General features: G+C 30.2%; 1 protein-coding gene across 3 annotated transcripts in view; it reads right to left on the bottom strand.

The window, feature by feature from the left end:
• Positions 1 to 23,046, bottom strand: part of LOC113399144 (apoptosis-stimulating of p53 protein 1) — a 240,190-nt gene that overhangs the window by 99,911 nt on the left and 117,233 nt on the right. Inside the window, exons 1-2 of one of the 3 annotated variants that reach the window (XM_026638206.2) lie at positions 20,527 to 20,624; positions 16,483 to 17,064 (exon numbers count right to left, since the gene is read on the bottom strand). The exons of the other annotated variants lie outside the window; for them this stretch is intronic. Coding sequence (XP_026493991.2) covers positions 16,483 to 16,944 — 462 coding nt within the window. The 5' untranslated portion in view covers positions 16,945 to 17,064; positions 20,527 to 20,624. Of the gene's footprint in view, positions 1 to 16,482; positions 17,065 to 20,526; positions 20,625 to 23,046 lie in introns of those variants that run through there. 3 annotated transcript variants of the gene reach the window in all.

Raw genomic sequence — 23,046 nt, forward strand, 5'->3', positions numbered from 1 at the left:
TATAAACCACTTCGTGTTTCGTGGTTTTACTTACGTTTAATATGATATATATACAAACATACACCCTTTTTCATAGATATTTATTTGGTGCCATAAACGGTTACATAACTTTACACAAACAATCGACTATCTACGAAAACGTGTTCTTTTTTTCAAATCGGATTCATCGTTATTTATTAATAATTAAATTCATACTGACAATAATATTGTTAATATTATTTTACGATACAATAAAACAATAACTATAACATTATAGGAGACAAAAGAACAATGACAAATTATACATCAATTTAGCAATTATCATCTAAAATTATATTTTTCATAGACTCATCGATATTGAGTTTATTTATTAATATAAATATGATCAAAATAAATTAATCATATAAACAGAATAAATTGGAATGTACAATTGTTTGGAAAATTGTTTTACCTAGTATGTATTATATATCGTGTCATTAATTAAAAGCATTTTTAAATAATGTATTATTTTGTACAAATTCTTCATACTAAAATTCTGAATGAAGTCTACATTTTAATTATAATATTGCATAGTACAGTGCTAGTGTATTTATATGTAAAATCAATTTCCTCTAAACAGAAATTCCTTAGAGTATAATAACTTTAATTTCGCGTTATAAAATTGAAAATTCATGAAATTTCAGACCTTTGATCAAACAATATTTTGATTAAAATAACATCATGTTTATTTAGAACATTAATAATCATTATTTAACATCCAATGATGAATAAAGGCTAGCATTAAAATAAGGCTTATCGTGATTATGCAAACATGAAGATATGATAAATATTGACCAACGCTCTTAACTCCAAAACTGGCAATCCCATTTGTAAAATAATGTTTGCTTTCGATAGCCTTTTAATAATGAATAGGTTATAAAACTTGAACATTAACAAATATAGAAAACTGTATGTAATTATTATTATAATTATTGAGTGGGCGTGATACGAGCTAAGAGCTAAGTTACTTCATGAGTGACTACTATAACTTTTGATACTAGAAAAATGTGCGGGAGCCAAAAAGTATACCTACAAAAACAAGTTACTTTAGAATTTATTACAATAATTTTGATCAATATTACACTCATAATAGGTATGTAACGATTCTCTGTTTGTCAAAGAAAATAAGAAAGCGAGCATAAAGAATTTGTCATAATTTACCGAGAAGAATTTGCTTTAATATCTCAAGCAACGCCTTCGATTTCTTTATAGTCTAACACAAAGCCTTTTATATAGGCAAGTATGCCTTTAGAGATAAATATACAAATATATAATTTTATGGATAATATGCACAATTTTTCGGTAGGAATTTCGGGAACGATAGGGAAATCTTGAAGTGGGTGAGCAAAAAGAGTTTGCTTCGTATTTTCAGTCTAACATTTCGTTCGATATGAAACTGGAACATTCACAAACTGACCCAGTGTGAAATTTTAGCGGAATTGCAACCGACGTGTACGCTTTTTGCTTTATATTTTGCACATGAACAAAACAAGTCGTGTGGCAGTCTAATTAAAACTTGAATTTTTAAAGTCTATGCAAATGCATTTCGTGTTCTATACTTGTTTCGAAATCCAACATAAATTGAACTGAAATAAAATAATAAATAATTGCTTGCGAGGTTACGTTTGTTCTATCAACTTCTAGCATTCGTTCTATATTCAAAGAAAGCGAATTGTATTTAATAAAAAAATCATGATTATAATTAGTTCTTACATGCGACGAAAGATACATACGTATAAGATACGATACGAGAAGAAATCAAAAGGAAAATCACAAGTGTAGTTTTTAGATTTTTTAACTTACAAAAATAAAATTAAAATTATGAAATTATTTGTACTGGCAATCAATGTACTTACCTCGTGTTAGTTTTAGGAGAATATGCAGAAAAATAATATAAATACACACAAATCAACTAAACAAATATCTATCCTGAATGGATGTTTTCCCGCAACTGTCCAAAACAAAGTTAATCACAGTGAACTCTCATCTAAAATGTACGCAGTTCATAATGTGATTTAAACGTTTTATTTCATTTAAATAGTTAATATCGGTGTCAAAAAATATTATATTCCAATTAAATTATCGACATCGCATATCATAATCGTTATACTCATTAAACTAATAGATCTTTCTGGAATAACAACATTTTTAATGCAATTTCATATTATTTCGCAGAACTAATAAAAAATCAAGTCTGTTGATATCCATTACTGGTCAATGAACTCATATCCTCTCCCACCACGCTGCACCAATGCGAGTCGGTCGACGCATTTTTTTTTTATAAAGTTTGTAAGTGTTTGACCAAACGGCCTGATGGTCTTAGGTCACCATCGCCTATGAACAATGACTCGGTGTGATACACTGGTTGCCTTCAAACCGAAACACAACGATACTTGCCCAGACGGGCTTGCACAAAGCCCTAACACCAAGTAATACATTGAAAAACTCAACCAACACATGCAGTTTCTCCAATTAAGCACATGAAAACATTGTTGTTAGCCTTTGAACCCTTGATCTTATAATTATAATAATATATTACAAAATCGTTGATATATCCCAAGTTCATTAGTTGAACAAGCAATAGGTATGAAGGAAGATGTATGAATGAAACTTCGTATAAAGTTGCCTTCAGTCGCTTCGTTTCAATTAAACTTTACACTGCATAGTCATATGGACGATTTACTGTATCTGAGTTTTAATGGCTGAAACTTACACTATATTAATTAGTTCTGGAAATACTTCGTGTGCAATTTATTTAATGCTATTTTAGTTTAAAGGATTACTCTTTATTTTGTTGCCAAATGCGATATATTTGATTTAATTATTTTATATGACGTCTTTAGTCGTCGACCTTACAGCAATATACGTATTTATCTTTACTATTGCTACTAATATTGTATCAGCATCACTTGTTTTGAATATTTTTAAAGAAATATGTTCATTTGGCTTATAAAAAAACAGTACGACTAAAACATATATTTTAAACTGACATTACGCTATAGACAACAGAAGCTAAATGCCATTAATAGCAATTGTTGCACGAATTAATATAACCAATGAAATATAATTTGAGGAATAAAAAGTCATTTAATTTAAAACGCAAAATACCGGATCTCATAAGATACTCTTTTTTCACGTAATGGAAACCGGGTTTAGTGAGATACCTAACCACAAAAACCATATACTAACGAAGACACAGTTGCAGTCCTATAAAGTCGATTAAAACAAGAAATCAAACATAAATGTCCCATAGAATGAGACAGATTCCGATATATATAATACAAAAAAATAAAGTAATGGATACTAGGATCAAGACTCTTAGTCCGATTGACTAAACTAAATAAGCCAAAGTAAATATATTCACTTTAGCAGATGAGCGAACAGAAGCGTATAAATGGTTAACTTGAGCAGCGGCGATTTTAATAAACGTTCCGTTTTTGGTATTGAATTTACAGACTTGGATATATTCTACATCTCAGCGTAACAATACAAAGCATTAGTCAATAATACATCATTAAATTATATTAATAGATAACTATGTTCCGCGGTTTCATTCGGGTTTAATTTGGATTACATATTCGTTTCATTATTGCAATAAATTCCAATGAGTGCTTGCCTACAACTTTCCAGATCAGTGAACGTTTTTAATTAATGCTCAACTCCTAAACGTAGCATAAAGCTATATAACCTATTAAGAAAACGTATATATTATATCTACTAATAGGTCGATCGGTTTCGGTTATAAGATGCAACAGCACCATCTACCGGCGATATATACCAATTGGGTAGAATAAAAACTTTTGCATGAAAAAAAAAAAAAAAAAAAAAAAAATATATATATATCGACTCCGTACGGCTGAAATGTGAATTTTGTTAATTTTCCAATCTCCAAACAAAGGCTCTCAATCACACTAAAAAATAACATCAAATCTTATGTAGCGATTTCGGAGGAATTCAGTTACATACACATGTACAATATATAGATTGATAGCCCATAAATTCAATAAACGGGCTATCAATCTATTACTTGGATAAGCGCGTTCAAGCATATAAGCTCTTCATCTTGTCCACGTCGTCTACCTTTATAAAGCTTCATAAACTAACTATGATCTATGATTTCTCCGTCCTTTCGATGTAGATACGAGCCTATTTAATATTATTTGATATAATAATTATGCAACTGTTGTCCTCCTTAGGGTCACATCCTATAACCTTCTCTAATTATCGGGCTATCTAAATCAAATCGGACTGGTACAACCAAATACTCCCTAGCTTTATTAGACCAATATAGATTACAATTCTGTCTAATATTTGAGTTATCTACATATATACATAGCTCATACCGAGCGTGTAAACTATAATTCCATAAGCCAGGCGCTCTGACCCTTTCTAATGATAGACCATTCTGACTTTGCAAGTCTAAATAACTTGATAAGTTATATCTTGCAATGGTAGATTCTACTCCCTAAAGGAGCGAAGCTTAATATTCGAACATAAATTGTGTGAAATTTGAATTATAGTGTTTGGCAGCAAAGTCTAAAGTTACACTATTATTCTAGTAATATATATTCATATAATAAAACATGGTTTATTATAGTTTTTTTTATTTGTAGAAATCTTTCTTTAATAATATATTTATTTCCCAATTTTATTTATTTTTATTAATTTATTTTTATTATCATGTTTTGCTTCTTATTTCTTAAATCCTAGTATCGAAATATTTATTTGAATCGTAAATATATTATATTTTTAGCATTATTAATAATTATATATTATTAATTGTTAACATTTATACATAGAAAATATTGTAGTAAAGAAATTTATTAGTCTTTCTCATTGTCTCTATGTTAAGACTTAAGACTCACCTAATCGAAAAGCAAACAGTAGAAATATATTATTTTAAGCACAACACTATAGGAAGATTTTCCTCCATTGAAGCTTAAAAGGAACCAATTGTTTAACGTACCTGAAACAAAAAGAACAGAGACATTAGACATTAAATAAAATCCACAAAGCAACGATGAGGAAAAATAACTCTAATAAATTTAGATGTACCATTTAAAACGGCTCTCTTGGCAAACGACTTGTAAATGAGCAAAAATTAATTAGTCTTTACACAAATTGTTGGACGCCAGTGACGTCAGAAAAAAAAAGGATAATTAGGTGGCGTGGCCCAACGTAAGATTGATGGCAGACACTTGAGAGATGTTACGACGTTTTGCTTATAAGTATGTACTTGTACATTTAGGTAGTTATATAGTATTAAGAAATACAGCACTTGTTCAATTTAATATCGCTCACTGCAACTATTAACGACCATAAGACAAACGTATAAATGTATCTACCTAGTAAGAATTTGTATAGACAGGTCTACAATAGACAACAATATAATACCTAATGGTTTGTTTTTCTTGATTTTGTTGTATCAAAGAATTCAAGATTCCGTGTTTATTTTTTTTTATAATGACGGTTCAAGAAATGGTTTTTATTTCTTATTGATCGGTATATATAGACGAAAAAAAACCAATTATCTTAATCAAATGAAATATATTATTTATAAAGACTTTTTAATTAAACTAATACTCGAGGGTTGTGCATTTTTCGCTACAGACGAACGATATTGTAAAACCTAACAAACATGTACAGAAAGAGCATACGCCGTATTCGTAAAATGCTTAAATTGCGATTAAATTCCGCAAACATATTATCGTGGTTAGCGTATATACTAACTCTGATTAATCTAGTTTCAGGGTTGGCAGCTCTCTTTCCAAACAGAGAAAACTCAAAACTCGAATTCCAACTCGATGTTGAAATGTCAGTATGTTGCACATGCTGTATGATGCGGTATGCAACATTGACCACAATGATTGAAGCATTTAAAGGAAACAAACATCAAAATAGCGTATCAGCGATTATTTTACGATCGAGTTGAGCATCGAAAGTGAAGTAGAAAGTTCTTTAACTTTGAACAATATTTGGTAGTGGGATCTTATTACTAATGTAGAATGAACAGTAAACCTTTAACTAAGAGTATGACGTGTTGTGCATGTGCATATTCATATATGACTGCATCAGATTTGTTTTTGTTTTTTTTTTTCAGAATAGTTTCACTGGCCTCTTAATACTATATACTACTTTAAATCTGCTTCTACTATTAAAAAACTCTATAATTATCTCTTAATAAACTTAAATATATAAAATGGTTCTAGTATATACAAAGTTATCAAGAAGTTTGCTTCCACTTTAGAGTTTAACGCAAACAAGAAAATGTTGCTTGTAACCTTTTTTCTTATTAAGATAACGTTGTAGGTGATATACGAATTTCATTAATATATACTACATATTTAAAACGTTTAAAGCACTGATACATAAATTAATCTTAAAATAAGCTTCGTATTTTAGAGCAAATTTAGAACTAATGGTTTTTTGACATTAAATGATAATGAAAATTGAATTCTTCGATAGTGCTAAACTTTAATATCGATTTGAGCTAAAACGGCACAAGTTTAACGTTACAATACCAACAATAAGCAAAATGATATGTTTATCATTGTTACTCAGATTACCAAATGTGAGGGTTATTGATACGCCATTTTAGAATTAGGTCATAGATTTGTTTTTCTGGACACATACCACAAAAAACATAAAATAATAATAAAAATAAAAAACTAAGATATCGATAATTAAGCCGGCCTTTCTGAAACAAGACTAGACACAATGACACACATATTAAAGTTCTTGTATACTCTATATTCCCTCACTCACATAATTCGATGGGATCGCAAATCCGACACCACTTTAGTCCCAAAACCACCGGATTTGCGTGAAATATCGGAGCCAATGAATTACAAGATAAACGCATCTCTTCAGTTTCAGACTCTCACAAAGCCATCTAAATGATAAAAACAAGGACCCGCGAAAGTATCGCGCAGTCCTTTTAACCAAGGGAACGAAGAAAATAATAAGGGAAAGTAAGATTTGAGACAGCTGATGGAACACCACGTTGTACCATCGCAGGACAAATACAGGGGCGCTTAATGTGCCTACCTACATACATACATATATACATTTTCAAGTCCAAAATAACTGGTAGAAATAAACAACATCATGTATTTAGTTATTTATTTTTCTTTTCGCGTTGTATTAATCCTTACCAAAAAAAAATTACATATAAACGTTGTATGCGTTATTTGTGAATAAAAAATACCGTATATGTAAGCACCTTTTCGTTATTTCGTCAAATACTTTTAGAATTTTAACAAAATATTTGAATAAACGCAAGAAAAAAATTACGACGGCCGTGTACGGTATGATTTATTATAACATAAAGTACAGGTGGCGAGATCGCTTGGTTCGATACCACTGATTGTATTATAAATATTTGTATTTCATTATAAAAATTTAGACCACTTCCTCTTCCCAAGGTTCTCTGAAACATATTTATCACCTATTATTTTGTTTTTATTTATAATAAATTTACTATTTTGTTTTTGAATGCGATACAATTTATTATTTAAAAAAAAAAAACATGCAAAAAAGCCGACTTTAGCAGTGCAATGCCGAGACGGATAGATAGTGGTTTATAGGGAAACGCAATTTTAGGTATAAATATAATAGAATGATGTAAACTATATATATTTGTATATATATATTTGTATATATAATTTAAGTAAAGGTAAATTAAAATGTGATTTACCAGCACGTCTATTTCTAAAAGTAGACAGACAGTAGGTATGTCAGTTTGACAAATTACTTAATGTTTTGATAAAATTAATGTTTTTCATAACATAATGAGGGTAAAATTCGGTACGAATAATTGTATAAATATATCAATTACGCGTACTATCTGCAACATTATGACAATATTTTTAAATAATAAAAAAGTTTTCACAAAAAAATATATAGTAAGTATTTGTAGTAGATTATCTTGATACTTTCATATTTCCCAAGAGGTCGCCTCACAAAACGTAATTTATTGTCATTGATAGATTAAGGACAGATAACTCGCCTTTAAGAAAGAAAAACATATTTCCACACCCATGCATCATTCGTATCAAAAATCCCGAAAAAATTGAGGCACCATAAGAATTCGCCCTACACCACAAAGAATATAAAAATCTGAGAAAACAGAATTTCATCTTTAGTTCATTACAATAGAGTCCATTTTAGCTTTCTTATTAAACATCATCTGATCCAATAGAACACAGCTCATAGAAATATCAAGTCACGTCCTTACTTGTTGAATCTACAAGTTAACTGTGAAGTGGAATGGGAGTTTTGAAGAATTACGACTTACAAAAGTTCTAAGAACATGTAAAAGAAACATTTTTAACATCCACCCAATATGTTTAGGCGACGTTAGTTTTTCGAATATTTTATTTTAGTTTGATAACATAACTAGTTTAGTCATACCAGAAAATAGTAGCTATTAGTATAAAATCACTTAGGTAGGTAACGTCGAAAAGTTAGTTCACGAATTTGTCTAGCCGCAATGGTCGAAATTCTGTCTGTCTGTCTTGTAATTGGGTCACGCTGTAAAAAAAAATCCTTTTATTCAATTTCATAATATTTTCTTTACATTTTTATGCAGGTATATATATTTTTAACACTATACAAATTTATGTAATTGTAAATGATTATAAAAAAAAAAAACAATTAAAGCACGTGCATTTCAATAGCTACACGTGATAGAAGCCATATGAGGAATATTGAATGGTAATCATTTATTTATGTATTTATTTATTACTAGCTGAACCTGCGGCTTTACCATATAGCACACAAACCTTAAACCACATTTTAACCTTCCGAGGGGTGATTAAAAAAAATCCTCGGGACTCTTTCCATACCAAATTTCATATATGTATGATGTTGTCCAATATATAGTGTTGTTTTAATATAATTAAAGTGAACCAAAAAAAACATGCATATCAATTACAAGTATATAATTAATAATAATATTATACTAACGAATATAGTAGTTGATAAAAAGTACAATATTAACAAAATTGAATTTTACATAATTTTAAATGGAATAAAATAAAGTAAAAAATAATAACAATTCGATTCTATTTATTCGTTACAACTACGTATAATAAATAATATAACAGTTCAGATTCAATAATATTTCCCTTGTGTAAAGTCACAAGAAATGTAATATCTGCGTATGACAGCGATGCAATAATAAAAATTCACAATAATCGCTTACAATGAGGCTTTCTTTATTATATTCCTTTTCAATGACATTTTCATTCCATTGAGCAACTGACACTGCGAGTTGCCATAAAACGGAGTATTCTAGGGCAAGGTATAAATTTATCAATTGACATATGTTACTATGATAACAGATACGTTGACTACGTATCAGTTTCTTCAAATAGTCTTGATGTATAAAAAGTTCCTAAAAATGATTTTATGTCCTTAAACTCGATTCATAAATATGTTATTTTAAATACGAGTAAGTCAACATTGACTCTGTTCTATAAATATTTATTCCCTTTATTAACATACATATAAAACATAATCAGCCTGTAAATTTCCCACTGCTGGGCTAAGGCCTCCTCTCCCGTTGACGAGAAGGTATGGAGCATATTCCACCACACTGCTCCAATGCGGGTTGGTGGAATACACATGTGGCAGAATTTCGTTGAAATTAGACACATGTAGGTTTCCTCGCAATGTTTTCCTTCACCGCCGAGCACGAGATGAATTATAAACACAAATTAAGCACATGAAAACTCAGTGGTGCCTGCCTGAGTTTGAACCCGAAATCATCGGTTAAGATGCACGCGTTCTAACCACTGGGCCATCTCGGCTCTCCCCTTTATTAACTACAAACAAAATTGTTTTACATTTGTCTGTTATTTCGCCAGGTAGTTTTTTGACTTAAAATTGTATAAACAGTGTATTTTTCTCTCATGACCTTGAAAAATAAAATTATTTCGGTGACGATGAAATCAGAAGTTTACTCTGTTCCTCATCTTAAAGGACCGTAATCTGGTGGTATGACAACCTGACCGGGAAACGAGAGCGCAGGAACAAATAATGTAAGTACGTGATTTCCGAGACACGTGGTTCATAAAATTATCAAGCATTATATACGTATGATTTGTCGCTTTCATCTGTTACATCAAATTTGAGTAAGAAAAGTAATTCAATTGTATCTTAGATACCTGTTAGAAGGAAAAGGTCAATGACATGAAACGGCTTATTAAAATGTAGCGTTTGAAATTCAGAATAAAAAAATCCTTGAAAAGTTGGCTACAATACTAAATTTATAAATATACTGTCGCTCGCTTTCAAAGTGGGTTCTAAGCAATATGGCGCTATTGTCGCCTTTAATTATAGGCTCTATACTTTGGTGTCAAGAATTGTTTGATTTTATAACAAAAAAAAAACATCACCAAATCGTATGCATAATCGTACCAACCTGGAGCTCTATTATTTTTCATCATAATTATCATTTGTATAAATGTGTTTTATTTTATTTAAATAAAAAATAAATAGAAAACAAATATATATAAAAACAACATGATATAAATATTTACACTAGGGTGGTTCGTCTTCAGTCAATATAAAAGTGAAAGATCTTATAGGGAGATTGGTTAAGATCTGATAAACGAAGCTTAAAGCTCATCACGTTAAGACATTGAGCCCTCGTTTTTCAGAGTTAATAAAATAGCAGTAACGATTTTGTGTACAACGTTACAGGGCAGACTGTTCGAAGTTTAATCATATTGTATATTCATGTATAGCATAATTCTATCCGGTCCTGTCTGACTGTCCGGTCTATTTATAATCTTGGAGCTCGAGACTCCCTTCGGGATGTTTTAACATAATAAGTATTCATATTAGACTTAAGAGTTGCGCCGCCACAATATTATGTATATCACAGAACCATATGCATCTCTCGACGGACTCAGCGAAGAGCTTCATATTAATACAAGTAAAAGTAAATTTGTAATACTTTTATTGCCAATAACATATTTCCTGATTAGTTTCTATTATAAGATTTCACAGATATTTTTAACTTCGCTTATCGTATAATTTAAATCAAATGAATATATATTTTTGAAATCATCGATAAAATGCTATTTATACATGATAAAAGCGTTATGTTAGTATTTAATGTATAAAATACAACAGCAATATAACATACCTATGCAAATTAAATTTAAAGACGAAAAGTGTCTATGTAAAGTGTAAAGATTCCAACTAAAGCTAACCCCACTGACTTTTCCCAACCGATGTGGAGGAATAAGTTCGCAACCTTCTTTTTATGATATCGGTAGGCGGACGATCAAATGGGCCACCTGATGGTAAGTGGTCACCACCGCCCACAGACAATGGCTTGGTAAGAAATATTAACCATTCCTTACATCACCAATGCGCCACCAACCCAGATGCTACGTTCCTTGTGCCTGTAGTTACACTGGCTGGCACACAACAATACTGAGTACTGCCGTTTATAGAATATCTGATAAGTGGATGGTACCTACCCAGACGGGCATGCACAAAGCCCTACCACCAAGTTAACCTCCTCCTCAAAGGGAGCGGAGGCCTTTGCCTAGCAGTGGGACATTTACAAGATGTGACTTTTTATATTTAAATAGAACAGGCATGAATAAAGTAATCCTAGAGATGGATTTTTATATTCTAAAATTTAATTTATCAGATATGAATATAAAGTACGAATAATAAATCTTTATATAAACAAATTCAATAAATCTGTATATTCTGAAATATGGTTCACATATTTTAATGAAAGTGAATTTACGCTACGGTCGCCGAGAGCTGGTCATTTCGCCAGAGCGAGCCATTTGTATTAGTAACTCATGCGTCTAACTTACCGCAGGTACAAATTGTTTGTAGCGTATATAAATATTACAAGTATAAATATAATGTTTGCACAAGGATACAGATTATTTCGTGGAACGAGAATAACAGATGATTTAAATGAAAATTCTAACAAAGTGCGTGTTTGCGAGAATGTATTTTTATATTTCGATTTAATTTTTTAGTTGGGCAACCCACATTATCGATTTCCTATTCGAAGTCTCGTAAGAAAATTATGACGTAATTTATTATTTAAAAATGTTTCTGTAACGCCTTATTTAAATCGAATCTCAAAAAAGGCATATTTGTCAATTCAAATAAATTTGACGTATAGAATTAACAAACTTTAATTTCGATTTGATTAATCTTTTAGTTTGAAAAATAATAACAAAAATATTTATTTTTTATTTCAATAATTTATTTTATATTCCTACTTGCTATACTAACTTCGATGTTGCACTAAAAGTGTATACAAAAACAGCCGAAAGATTCTGGAGGAACCTTTAACTGAACTAACGCTGACTTTAAAAAATATTAAAAAGGTATAGCTAAGTATAATTTTCACAACCGATCGAAACCTAGAAATATTTCAGCAAATATAAAATACAAATCTGATGTCTGAAGAAAATATTTTATTAGAACAGCTTCGCTTTTCTTTGAATAATTCTGAGAAAAGGTTACGTAAGTACTGTCAGATCTTACTCATGTAGCCACTACAATGTTATCATTCAGTAGCAATTCAAATAATATACGTGGATCTACACAGACATGAATATTATACTTTTGCTATGGTAATATTATAAATGCGAAAGTAACTTTATCTGTCTATCTGTTGCTCTTTCACGACCAAACAAAAGTAACACTTCCTGTCTGTCTGTAAATCACTGAACAGAATTTGATGAAATTTGATATGAAGTATGATTAAACTCCAAGGGAGGACATAATATTTTTATGCCTAACACCTCACGAACAACTCCCAAAACGCGAAGCCGGGCGACAACAAATATTATACGTAACATATGAAAACCAGTGCTGTGTTTCGACCCACTTATAATGCTGGCTACCTTCGCCGTTCGTAACAATGTCTCAAATGGTCAATAGGCCGTGAGTTAAAGTTTAAGTATTTAAAAAGTTAGATAATCGAATTTACTTAGTGAAGCTTTTTGCAAGCCCGTCTTAGTAGGTACCACCCACTCATCGGTAACTATTTACCAATAGACGTACACGTCAGCCGAATAATGATATAAAAAAAGTTTTTTATATCATCGTAAACAATGTTATCTTTTAATCGTATAAATTGAAGGTCTATTTTTTATAATAACTCAACGTTCTATGCATTAGTCGAGCAATAACAATATACAAGAGCACATTATAGGTAAAAGCGATTTTATTCCAGTTTAAGTGTCTCTTTTTGATATTTAATCTGTGTTAAAATTAGCACCCAGTAAGAAGGAAGGGCTGTCCAACAATCGCTCTATTTCAGTTCCGACCATCTATCTGTTTTATTTGCAATATACGTAACGATAATTGATACTTGAACGAAGCAAAATTATAATAGTAATATTATTATTACTTTACAAAAGTAATAAATTCGTTTCTATTTAGTTTAATATTAATGTCATGTTGAAAAAAAAAAAACATTAATAAATAATGCATGTTACTCAATACAAGATTACCTAGACTACCTTGATCTAAATGTCTTGTCGGTTTTCCTCCGTAGAATCTATATTACAAAAAGATTACAATATTAAACGGGTAGTGGCTTTACAATCTTGAAATATAACAATTTAAAGGTACTTGTAGGTTCGATAAAGGATATTTTGATTTCATTTGAAATAAAACAAATATACGTTATTATTAAAAATTTTACTTAAACGTCAATAGAATGTGGATCAATGAACTTATAAAACATGGTCCATTCAATAAACTACAATAAGTTTTAGTACAAGCTATATTTAAGTATTTGACGACACGTGTATGAAACTAACAAATGAATAATTCATATATATATATCGACATCATTGGCTTTTATTTATTACAAAAGAATAAAGTTAATAGATATAAAAACGTTACTTTCCTCAGACGAAATATCATACGTGTAATATTAACCCGTTGTAATATAACGCGACTTACGAGACAGCTGTGCCAAGCACCTACGCCAAATCTATACGTGACACATACATCACGTTTAGTTACATTAATCTTTATTACAAGCGTGTAAAGTACATAATCAGAGCGACTTCACGTTGGCGTCGTAACAGACTTGCTCATCCAGGTTACAGGAAGTCGCTGTCATTTCCCTGATAGAGGTAACATTGTATAATGAGAATTGAATTGTCGTGAATATTTGTTATCTACAAATTACTTTCACGATTTGAATATGTAATGATATAGCCCACTTTATTGGATGTTCAACGTTAATTTACCTAATTATCTCAATGAAATAAACAGTTATAGATACTTGTCGAGTTTTATTTGATTTTAAATCTATTTCACACATTTTTTTTTTATTTAAATCACATGCAACTATTCTAAAATCTACTTTTTTATCCAGGAATGTTTAACATTAAAATAGGTACTCATATAAACAAGAAACAAAACAAAAAGATTCATATTTGCTAATTGCTGTCAAAAACTTCAAACGTTTGACGAAATACCTGTAATATAACTGCATGAGCTTATGTTATAATTATATCATAGACAATAATGATAAACCACACGTAATAATTAATAGACAATTAAAATCAAAGATATAAATCTGTCATAACCCCGGCAAAAATAAGAATTATAAATTAAGGACTTGTATTTTTGTCTAGCACATAGTATTTTGCCAAAACATATTTTGGCATATTTTGTTACATTTAAAATAAACAACTTTTTACGTTACATATAAAAGATATATAAATCGATTCGTCGTATTTTCGGATACTGTAAAACGTTTACACACGTAACATTTCTGAGTCAAATATGTCGCGCTTCGGTCACGTGCGCTGAGTTGCATTCGCTTTATTTTTACTTTATATGTTGATTACTGTATCTCTGCTAAAGTAATTATATAATTGCACGAATTCGTACGTCCTACTTAAAATAAAATGACCTAACGATGTCACATCATGGAACATAAAAGGTTTTAAAATAGAATAGTATTTCTCAATACTCTAGTTTCTTGAGGAAATATCAATTCCAACTGTCATTCGTTTTATAGGTCGCGACACAGACGTGTTTGAACAATGCTTTAAGATGCAGACTCCGCCAAGAGCTGGATGAATATTCTTATAAAAGTTGAACATATATTTCATACAAATGTCGGATTGAATATTAGATAAAATATGAAATTACTATTCTTAAGTTTTTAGGCAAATAAGAGAAGAAATCAGTAAATGTACCATTGCTTGACCTTTGCTACCCGACCCCTAAACGTAATTATTTTGACATTTAGTTTCCAGTTCCCGGCTTGCGTGATTAAGTTTTATTTCAAACTTAAAAGTTTGTCTTTTCTAAAACGTCTAAATTTCCATAATGGAGAAAAAAATCATAAAACCACAATAGTTAAATAAGTAAACTATTTAATTGATGAATTTCTTTTCTCTTTTAATTATATTATTCAACGGTAGTAAAATCACTTCGATACAACAACTTTGTTAAAAGGGAATTTCACTAACTGCTATTCGTAGTTCAAGCTAACTGAACTTCATAACAAAAGTAATAAATGCCTTAATTATTCAGTGTTTAGTTCGACTTAAATTTCTTCGTAAAATGTTTGTATAGAAAATATCAAGGAAATATTGAATAAGAACATTTTCACTTTGTACAGTTAATATTAATTTTAATGTTTATAAACCATTTTTCTCTATATTCATTTCATGCTTAATTACAGAATTTGTTTTAATTATACATATCTTTTTATATTATTTTAAGACTCGGAAGAAAGAACACTTTACATCTTAACCGAAATCAATAACTTCAAATCCGTGTAGCAGTAATAGGTATATGCCTAAGGGGGTTGAAGTTTGGAGCTGATGAAATAATCTCTAAACTTTGTTCATCAAATCATAATATCAATATAAAAAAACATCAAGAACATATTTTTATGTATACATAACATACATATAATATTATGATTAAATGGCAAATTATCGCCTTAGGGTCGACTCGTGCAGTTTGATATTTAAATAACCGGGCAAAATAATAACTAGCTGTAATGGATTCGTAATCTTATGGGTATCATATTTCACTAAACAGTCAACTACTCGGATATAAATTCTTATCAGAGACGTATACGACGATATAAACATGCTTTTGTCGTTTAATTAGAATATAATATCCATGCACTTCGATTCAAAGGTGGGTAGAAAGCATAATTCAGGTTTGAAGTAAAAAAGAATAATCTACATCTGAATATTAATATAATACTTGAATATATGTATAATGTAAAAACGGTATATCTCGAGGCAAATTTAATTTCATTCTAAGCTCCAATTAGTCTGTGAAGTCTGAAAAAAGCTAACGAAGAACGAAGTATGGCGGCGAATAAAAAGCGAAACTCCTCTGACACTGTTAATTAGCATTCATAAATTTATTTTCTTAAAAATAAAATATAGTCGTCAAACTGCGAATAAAAATCAAGCTGACCTTTTTTAATCCAGACAGACGAAGAGCTCTTTGCAGTTTTGCGGCTCGAGACGTCGAAAGGTAAACTATAGGAACCGCTTCACCCGACTCCAACACTATGTCGAAGTCGTTAACTGCCTCGCAAAACTTATAATCTTCAAACTTTTTCGCCTCATTCTTCATTAGTTCTTCAACGTCCTCGTCGTCTGTTATCTCTCCTTTTAAAACTTCTCCCGAGACGGAAAGAGGGTTTACGTAGCGATTAAGTTTAGAAGGTTCGTTTAAATTCACCTTCGAAGACTCCTTGTTGGCTGAGCTACAATCGCTATCGTCGTCCGGGTAAGTTATAAGATAGTCGTCGTTCAAAGTACTTTGTTCGTCACCGCCACAAACGTCTTCTATAGACATTGACGCTGTGTTCGAATTTGAAGCGAAAGAATAGGCACTCCATCTCAGTCCATTTATTAACCGTCCGCACTCCATTGTTACTAATGTAAATATTGATGTATTACAATGTTTGTGTATGAGTCTGTGTGACAGCTAAAGTGAATGATGAAACGCAGGCGAGTGGGCGTTTGTACAGATCCAATTTCAATCTGCAATCTGAAAACGATTGCGTGCGTGATCACTTTATTTATTATGTATGTTGGTAGAAAAATAAAATCACTCAATCCCGGAGCTGATCAAGAGCTCCTTATGGTTTGGCAAAATACAATTACATGAATGTTTGATAAAATAAAATATTTATATCGCATTTATTTATATTAAGAAAACAATATTTGATAAAATGTTGGAGATATAAACGCGATATGTAATTAGTCCAATGAGAGTCGGGAACTCGACCCTCATCATCCTTCTCAGCACCTGTCCTTTGCCACATGGGTCGTGTTTTGATACTGGTTTTTAACACGTCAAAACATTCTTCAACATGACTCTGACATGGATGGAGCATTTATTAAAAAACGTAAAAATAGCTTTTTCTAATTTTCACACAAAATTGTTTAATCTTGATGACGCATTCTTGTTAAGCGAAATAAAATTTCACTCTAACATGAATAAAAGTAAACATACCTAAAATAACATTTAAGCCCATACAAACCCAAAGATGACGAAACGAAAAAGTAACGAAAAAATGTCCTCATATATACTAATAACTAATAATAACTTACAGATTTCTGTAACCAATAATTTTCTCAGGACGTCACTTGCTAATTCAAAGTGACGTGCCTTTAGGCATCTTAAATAAATCCGTGGCAGACACAACAAGCCGCTTTAATGTCAAGACTACAACAAAACCGCTAAGGCATACTATACTCTTGCGACATTTTATTAAGCATATAAGAAATCTATAAATACCATAAAATTTATAATAGGATGCATTAATTTTATTTAATCGTTATAACATATTTAAGTTGTCAAAGAAACTTTTGGATTTCTATTTTTTAAAATAACTTCCTTGTCCAATAAAACATATTTAATAAAATATTGTACAATGTAACGTTTTGGCACCATAAAAAATAATTTAAAATAAAAACTTATAAAATATTTTCCTTCGTTTTAAAAGGATGACATTTTTGAATTCAGTGACCTAAATAGTTTTTGCAAGCGTTGGATGAATTTGGCACCTGCGAACAAAATATTTGTTAGTATAAATCTTTATGACCTTGTTGCATGTTTAAATTAATGTTCTCGTTTTTCTAGAACGTAATTGACAATTTTCATTGTTTATATTGGTTTTATTTAATTAGCAAAATAATCTTCTAGATAGAGTTAAAAAATCACTCAAATTTATTTGGGATAAACATCTTTCAACACCTATTATCAGGACAAACGTCAGTTTAACATATTTAGTATATAATATCATCAAATAGCCTAAATGGAATAGTCTAGAGTGTATGGTCACTCGTAACCCGTGTCATTGCACTCGACGCAATATAACGTCTGCGCGGTCTTTCAGTAGAGCAATATGTCAAAGTTCAATGAAACGAAACTCATGATACTAAAATAGTAATAATAATTGTATATATTTCACCGTTGAATTAATATAATCATACTATTATAAATGATTTTTTAACAAAGTAAACTTAGATTGATAGTTATATAATAAAAAATAAGTAAATTTATATAGACATGCAACAGGATCATGAAGAATTTGATTCAAAAATACTAACGTATTTTGTTCGCTGGCGCCAAATTCGCGCAAGGTGCAAAAACTATTTAGGTCCCTGAATTCAAAAACGTCACCCTTTTAAAAGTATTTTATAAATTTTCATTTACTCTTTTCAGCCAGAACGTTATTTCAAGTCAAAAGTATGTTTAGGATTTAATATATAAAATTAGGATAATGTATCTTAGCAGTGTATCCATTATCTAACGAGTCTGTATGAGAATTTTCATAAAGTATTTAGAATAAATAATAAAAAAATGACGTTATGTCTTACTTATAAATACGATTTATTTACTTTTAAATGATATATAATATATATATATCTTTAACAGATCTAAATTAGTTTTATAAACATTCAAATTTTTTGTTTATATTATTTTTAATTTTTAATACACCACACACTGACCATTGACATTTTCTTCTATTTCAAAGTCGTTAAGATGTGGTACCGACCGACGGGATCATTTCTGACTAATTCAACTCTAGAAATAACATGTCCATACAAAAATATTATTACATATTATGAAACATAATACGCCTCCTTTATTATTCCGCATCAATAAAAACAACAATACTCAAAAATAATAAAACAACAATTCTGTAATTCCATATATACAAAATTAAAATAAAATATATATTACAGTAAAATTTTATATTAATTCAAACATTGAGAATTGGGATAAACGTTTTTGTTATTTATGCGTTACTTTTTTTTATCAGAATAAGTACAATCTCACTTAATCGTTTATTTCATTTCGAACATTATCAATATTTAATTTGGACCTTTTATTCGTATACCTTTTACTATTTGTTTAATGTTATAATAATATACGTCGATCCTTTCGTCGAATTAATTGTTAATAATTTATTAAGAAATAATACGTAGAATTATAATGAGTTCTCATATGTGACCATATTATATTTTTTTACGACAATATATTCATAATATGCAATCAATTTTGATGTTTATTATTTTGTATGTATTACTTATTGAATTTATTTTTGTCAAGATTTCTCGTATTCAAAGCCAATTAAAGATACCGTCAACAGATTAATTTACTGGCGTTAAAAAGATCCAAATGGAATTACTTTGAGATATAAGCCGTATGACGTCATTATTTAGAATTCAAAGAAACCTTTCATTCAAGGAACAATACTAGTCACGTCAAGTACCGTGAAGATTATTTATCATAACACAATACCTTCGCGCTTTGTAAACACGGAGACAAGACGAACATGCCAGCCTTAACTGATCGTGTAACGTTAACTATTTACGATCTTTTGCTAATATTATATAAAATAATATATATTTGTTTTTTTTTGTTTACACTGAAATTTAAGTCATTGTATAAAATGTTTCTTTTTTTATTTTTAAGGAAGGCTGTCGGGACAATTTTATATATAATTAGCATTGCAAGGAGTTATCCAAAATCCAACATGATATGTCATTGAGTATTAGAACATTGATTCACCCAGCAATCTCCATGTTATCAAAACGATGGTGATATTCATTTCGATTGCGATTTCTTAATTGATATTCTAAAGAAGTAAAGAACAATAATATAAATAGTTATTTCGGATATTATAAAATAACTTAAACGTAAAAAATTTAATCTGTAATAAAAAAATGTACAAACATTTTCGATATTAAATTGTATTTTGCCAAACGATGCAATAAAATAATTCAATAAACTATTATGTTACCGCGGAATATTTCTAATACAAGGTTTTAACATGAAAGATCGTGTACCACTCAAGGATTACTTACTAATAATTCCGAAAAAAAAAACACGGCCGCCATTAATTAATTGTGCAAATAATTTGAAACTATCCTTAAAAGTACGGAAAACGAAACGAATCAAATTAACAATTTATTACACACGTAAAATCATAATGACCTTTAATTTTGGACGTATTTATTATTACGACCACTGAACACGCGGTTTGAAATGACTGCAGTAAATATTAAAGATCGCTGGCGGCGCTCGCGCAGCGCGAGTAGACGAAGACTGAAGTTCTAAATTCGTAATACATACTTCGCGTATAATATCTTCGTATATTTTCCATTTTCTTTCGCCCAATGACATCCGCACTGAATCAGCCATTCATGTTTTTTTGAGTCTATTATTATAAAGAAAACGGGTTCTTGGAACACATTCTAATTGAATACGAATGACACAAACAATATACTGAATCTGTGTAAATAAAAAAGAAAAAACTTATGAACACCAAATACAAAAAATACAGAAATCGTCGATTTAATTAGGAACTTGTCTATGTGGACTTTATACTTTATTCACAGACAGAAGAATTACAGTAAATCTCTGATCAGGAATTTATATTTGATTTTGATTTTCCCTTTTGTTGCTTTATAATCTGAGCATTTGATTTAGTATTTTTTCCATAGAATACACAATAATGAGACAGGTAGGATAGCTAACATATTATCTCTAATTATTAAACCAGGTACCTATTGTCATAATATTGACATATTTTTCAAATATATATTAGATATGAACCCATTAGAGTTTAATTAAAATTGATCCAAGCTATCTGTCGTGCGTATATTAAAGTAATATGTTTACATATATTATTATAAGATCATATTTATCCTAATAAGAATATGATATGTGACAAATAAATTGAATGAAAGTTGTCGTTTATTCTTATTGAAGAATTTTAGACATTTTGGAGATCGACAAATGTTACATACAAAGTTTTCCTCTATCGATTATAGTTTTGGCAGCGTTCGCATCGAAAACGTCTGGATCGTCAACTTTCGACGTTGATATGATAAACTATACTAGTGGGACTCCCGGAAAACTTTTTTTATAACTTTCGTACATTTCTTCCTCTCACTAAAATTAATTATTAGTTAAATTGTAACAATTTAGTAAATTGCAATCAAGAATCATCTATAATTTTCTGTACAACGGTCTACGGCTGGAGCTCTTCAAAATGAGACCATAACCGATTTTTATGAAGCTATCGCCCCATAATCACTGGGACAAAAATCAGCTGACGCTATTAATATATAACATATCAAAATTATCTATCTGTATAAAAATTAAATAACGCAAGATTCCTATCAGTCAGTTAAGTTGTGTACGTAAAGACGACGAACAATCACACAGGAACAATCTGTATAAAACATCTATACTAATCTAAATTAATATTTCATATTATATATTTAATATCTAATATTTATATACAATACTCAATAATAGTATAGATTAGTATATTTATAATATTAAAGTATACGAAAGTAGCTCTACCTGTCTGTCTGTACGAAACAAGTTTGAACCCCAAAGACGGACATAATATGCTGCTTTTTATTACTCTACATTTCTTTAGCGCTCTGAGTTTCAAGCAAGTATAATAATGTAACTTTCAGTTAATACTAATAATAATAATTACTTAACTTAATTTTAGCACAATTATTATACATTTCGTACTTCATATTTATAATCAAAGTGTGTAAGTACTTATGTTTAAAAAAATCTTATCTCCCATCATTTAGCGGACACCATTATAAATTTAAAACCTTGAGTGCACATACATTTAATGGTAGTGTAACCGCGACCTTGTCTCGATCTCTGACTGCTTGGTACATTGCCAGCACATCTGCACCCAATGAAAACAGTCTGAATGCTTCGGACAAATTTAAAACCTACAATCACTGAAATATATAACTCTTATTATTTAAGAAATAGAAGTTAAAATTCAATAGCAGCACCGAATGCGGTTAGTTCTACGGTTATGTTGAGTACTTTAAATCTGGCTAATGTGCCTGTTGCAAATTAACACCGGCGGTGAAGTTTTAACGAACTCTTATTTATTTACAAACTTTAAGTGTGTTATATAATTGAAATTTTCATATACATATAATATATTCAAAGTATTTTAAACTAATTTGCTATCTATGATTGCTTCGAATAAATCAATACTGTCTTGTTGCTACACCGTTTCATACCATGATCGTGCTAGGAACGTGTCAGATAGAAAATAGTCTTTATATTGAGAATTGTGACACTATGACTTTGCATCAAGCGTCAACAATTGTCGCCATCGTCGAGAATATTTTTCCGGTGCCGATACGGTCCATGTTGAAATAACATTTTTTGAAGAGAGAACGAGAACCATGGATATGATGACACGAAGATGATACGCGGATGCTATTGAGATTAGAACTGTTATACACGGGTATACGCTATTGATATTATCAAGTTGGCATTGTAGTCCGTGCTCGATCATGGTATGAGAGGTTATAGTGAGCAAACTCCTTTAAGCCATAGAGTTGTCTTATTATATATACAACTTGAAGAACTTTTATATATTTTTATGTTTGAACACCACAAACATTAAATATAGAGTGTTGCAATACAAGTTCATCTATCTATCAACACATAGGTATCCCT

Source organism: Vanessa tameamea, chromosome 15 (assembly GCF_037043105.1).
Source record: "Vanessa tameamea isolate UH-Manoa-2023 chromosome 15, ilVanTame1 primary haplotype, whole genome shotgun sequence".
NCBI lineage: Eukaryota > Metazoa > Arthropoda > Insecta > Lepidoptera > Nymphalidae > Vanessa > Vanessa tameamea.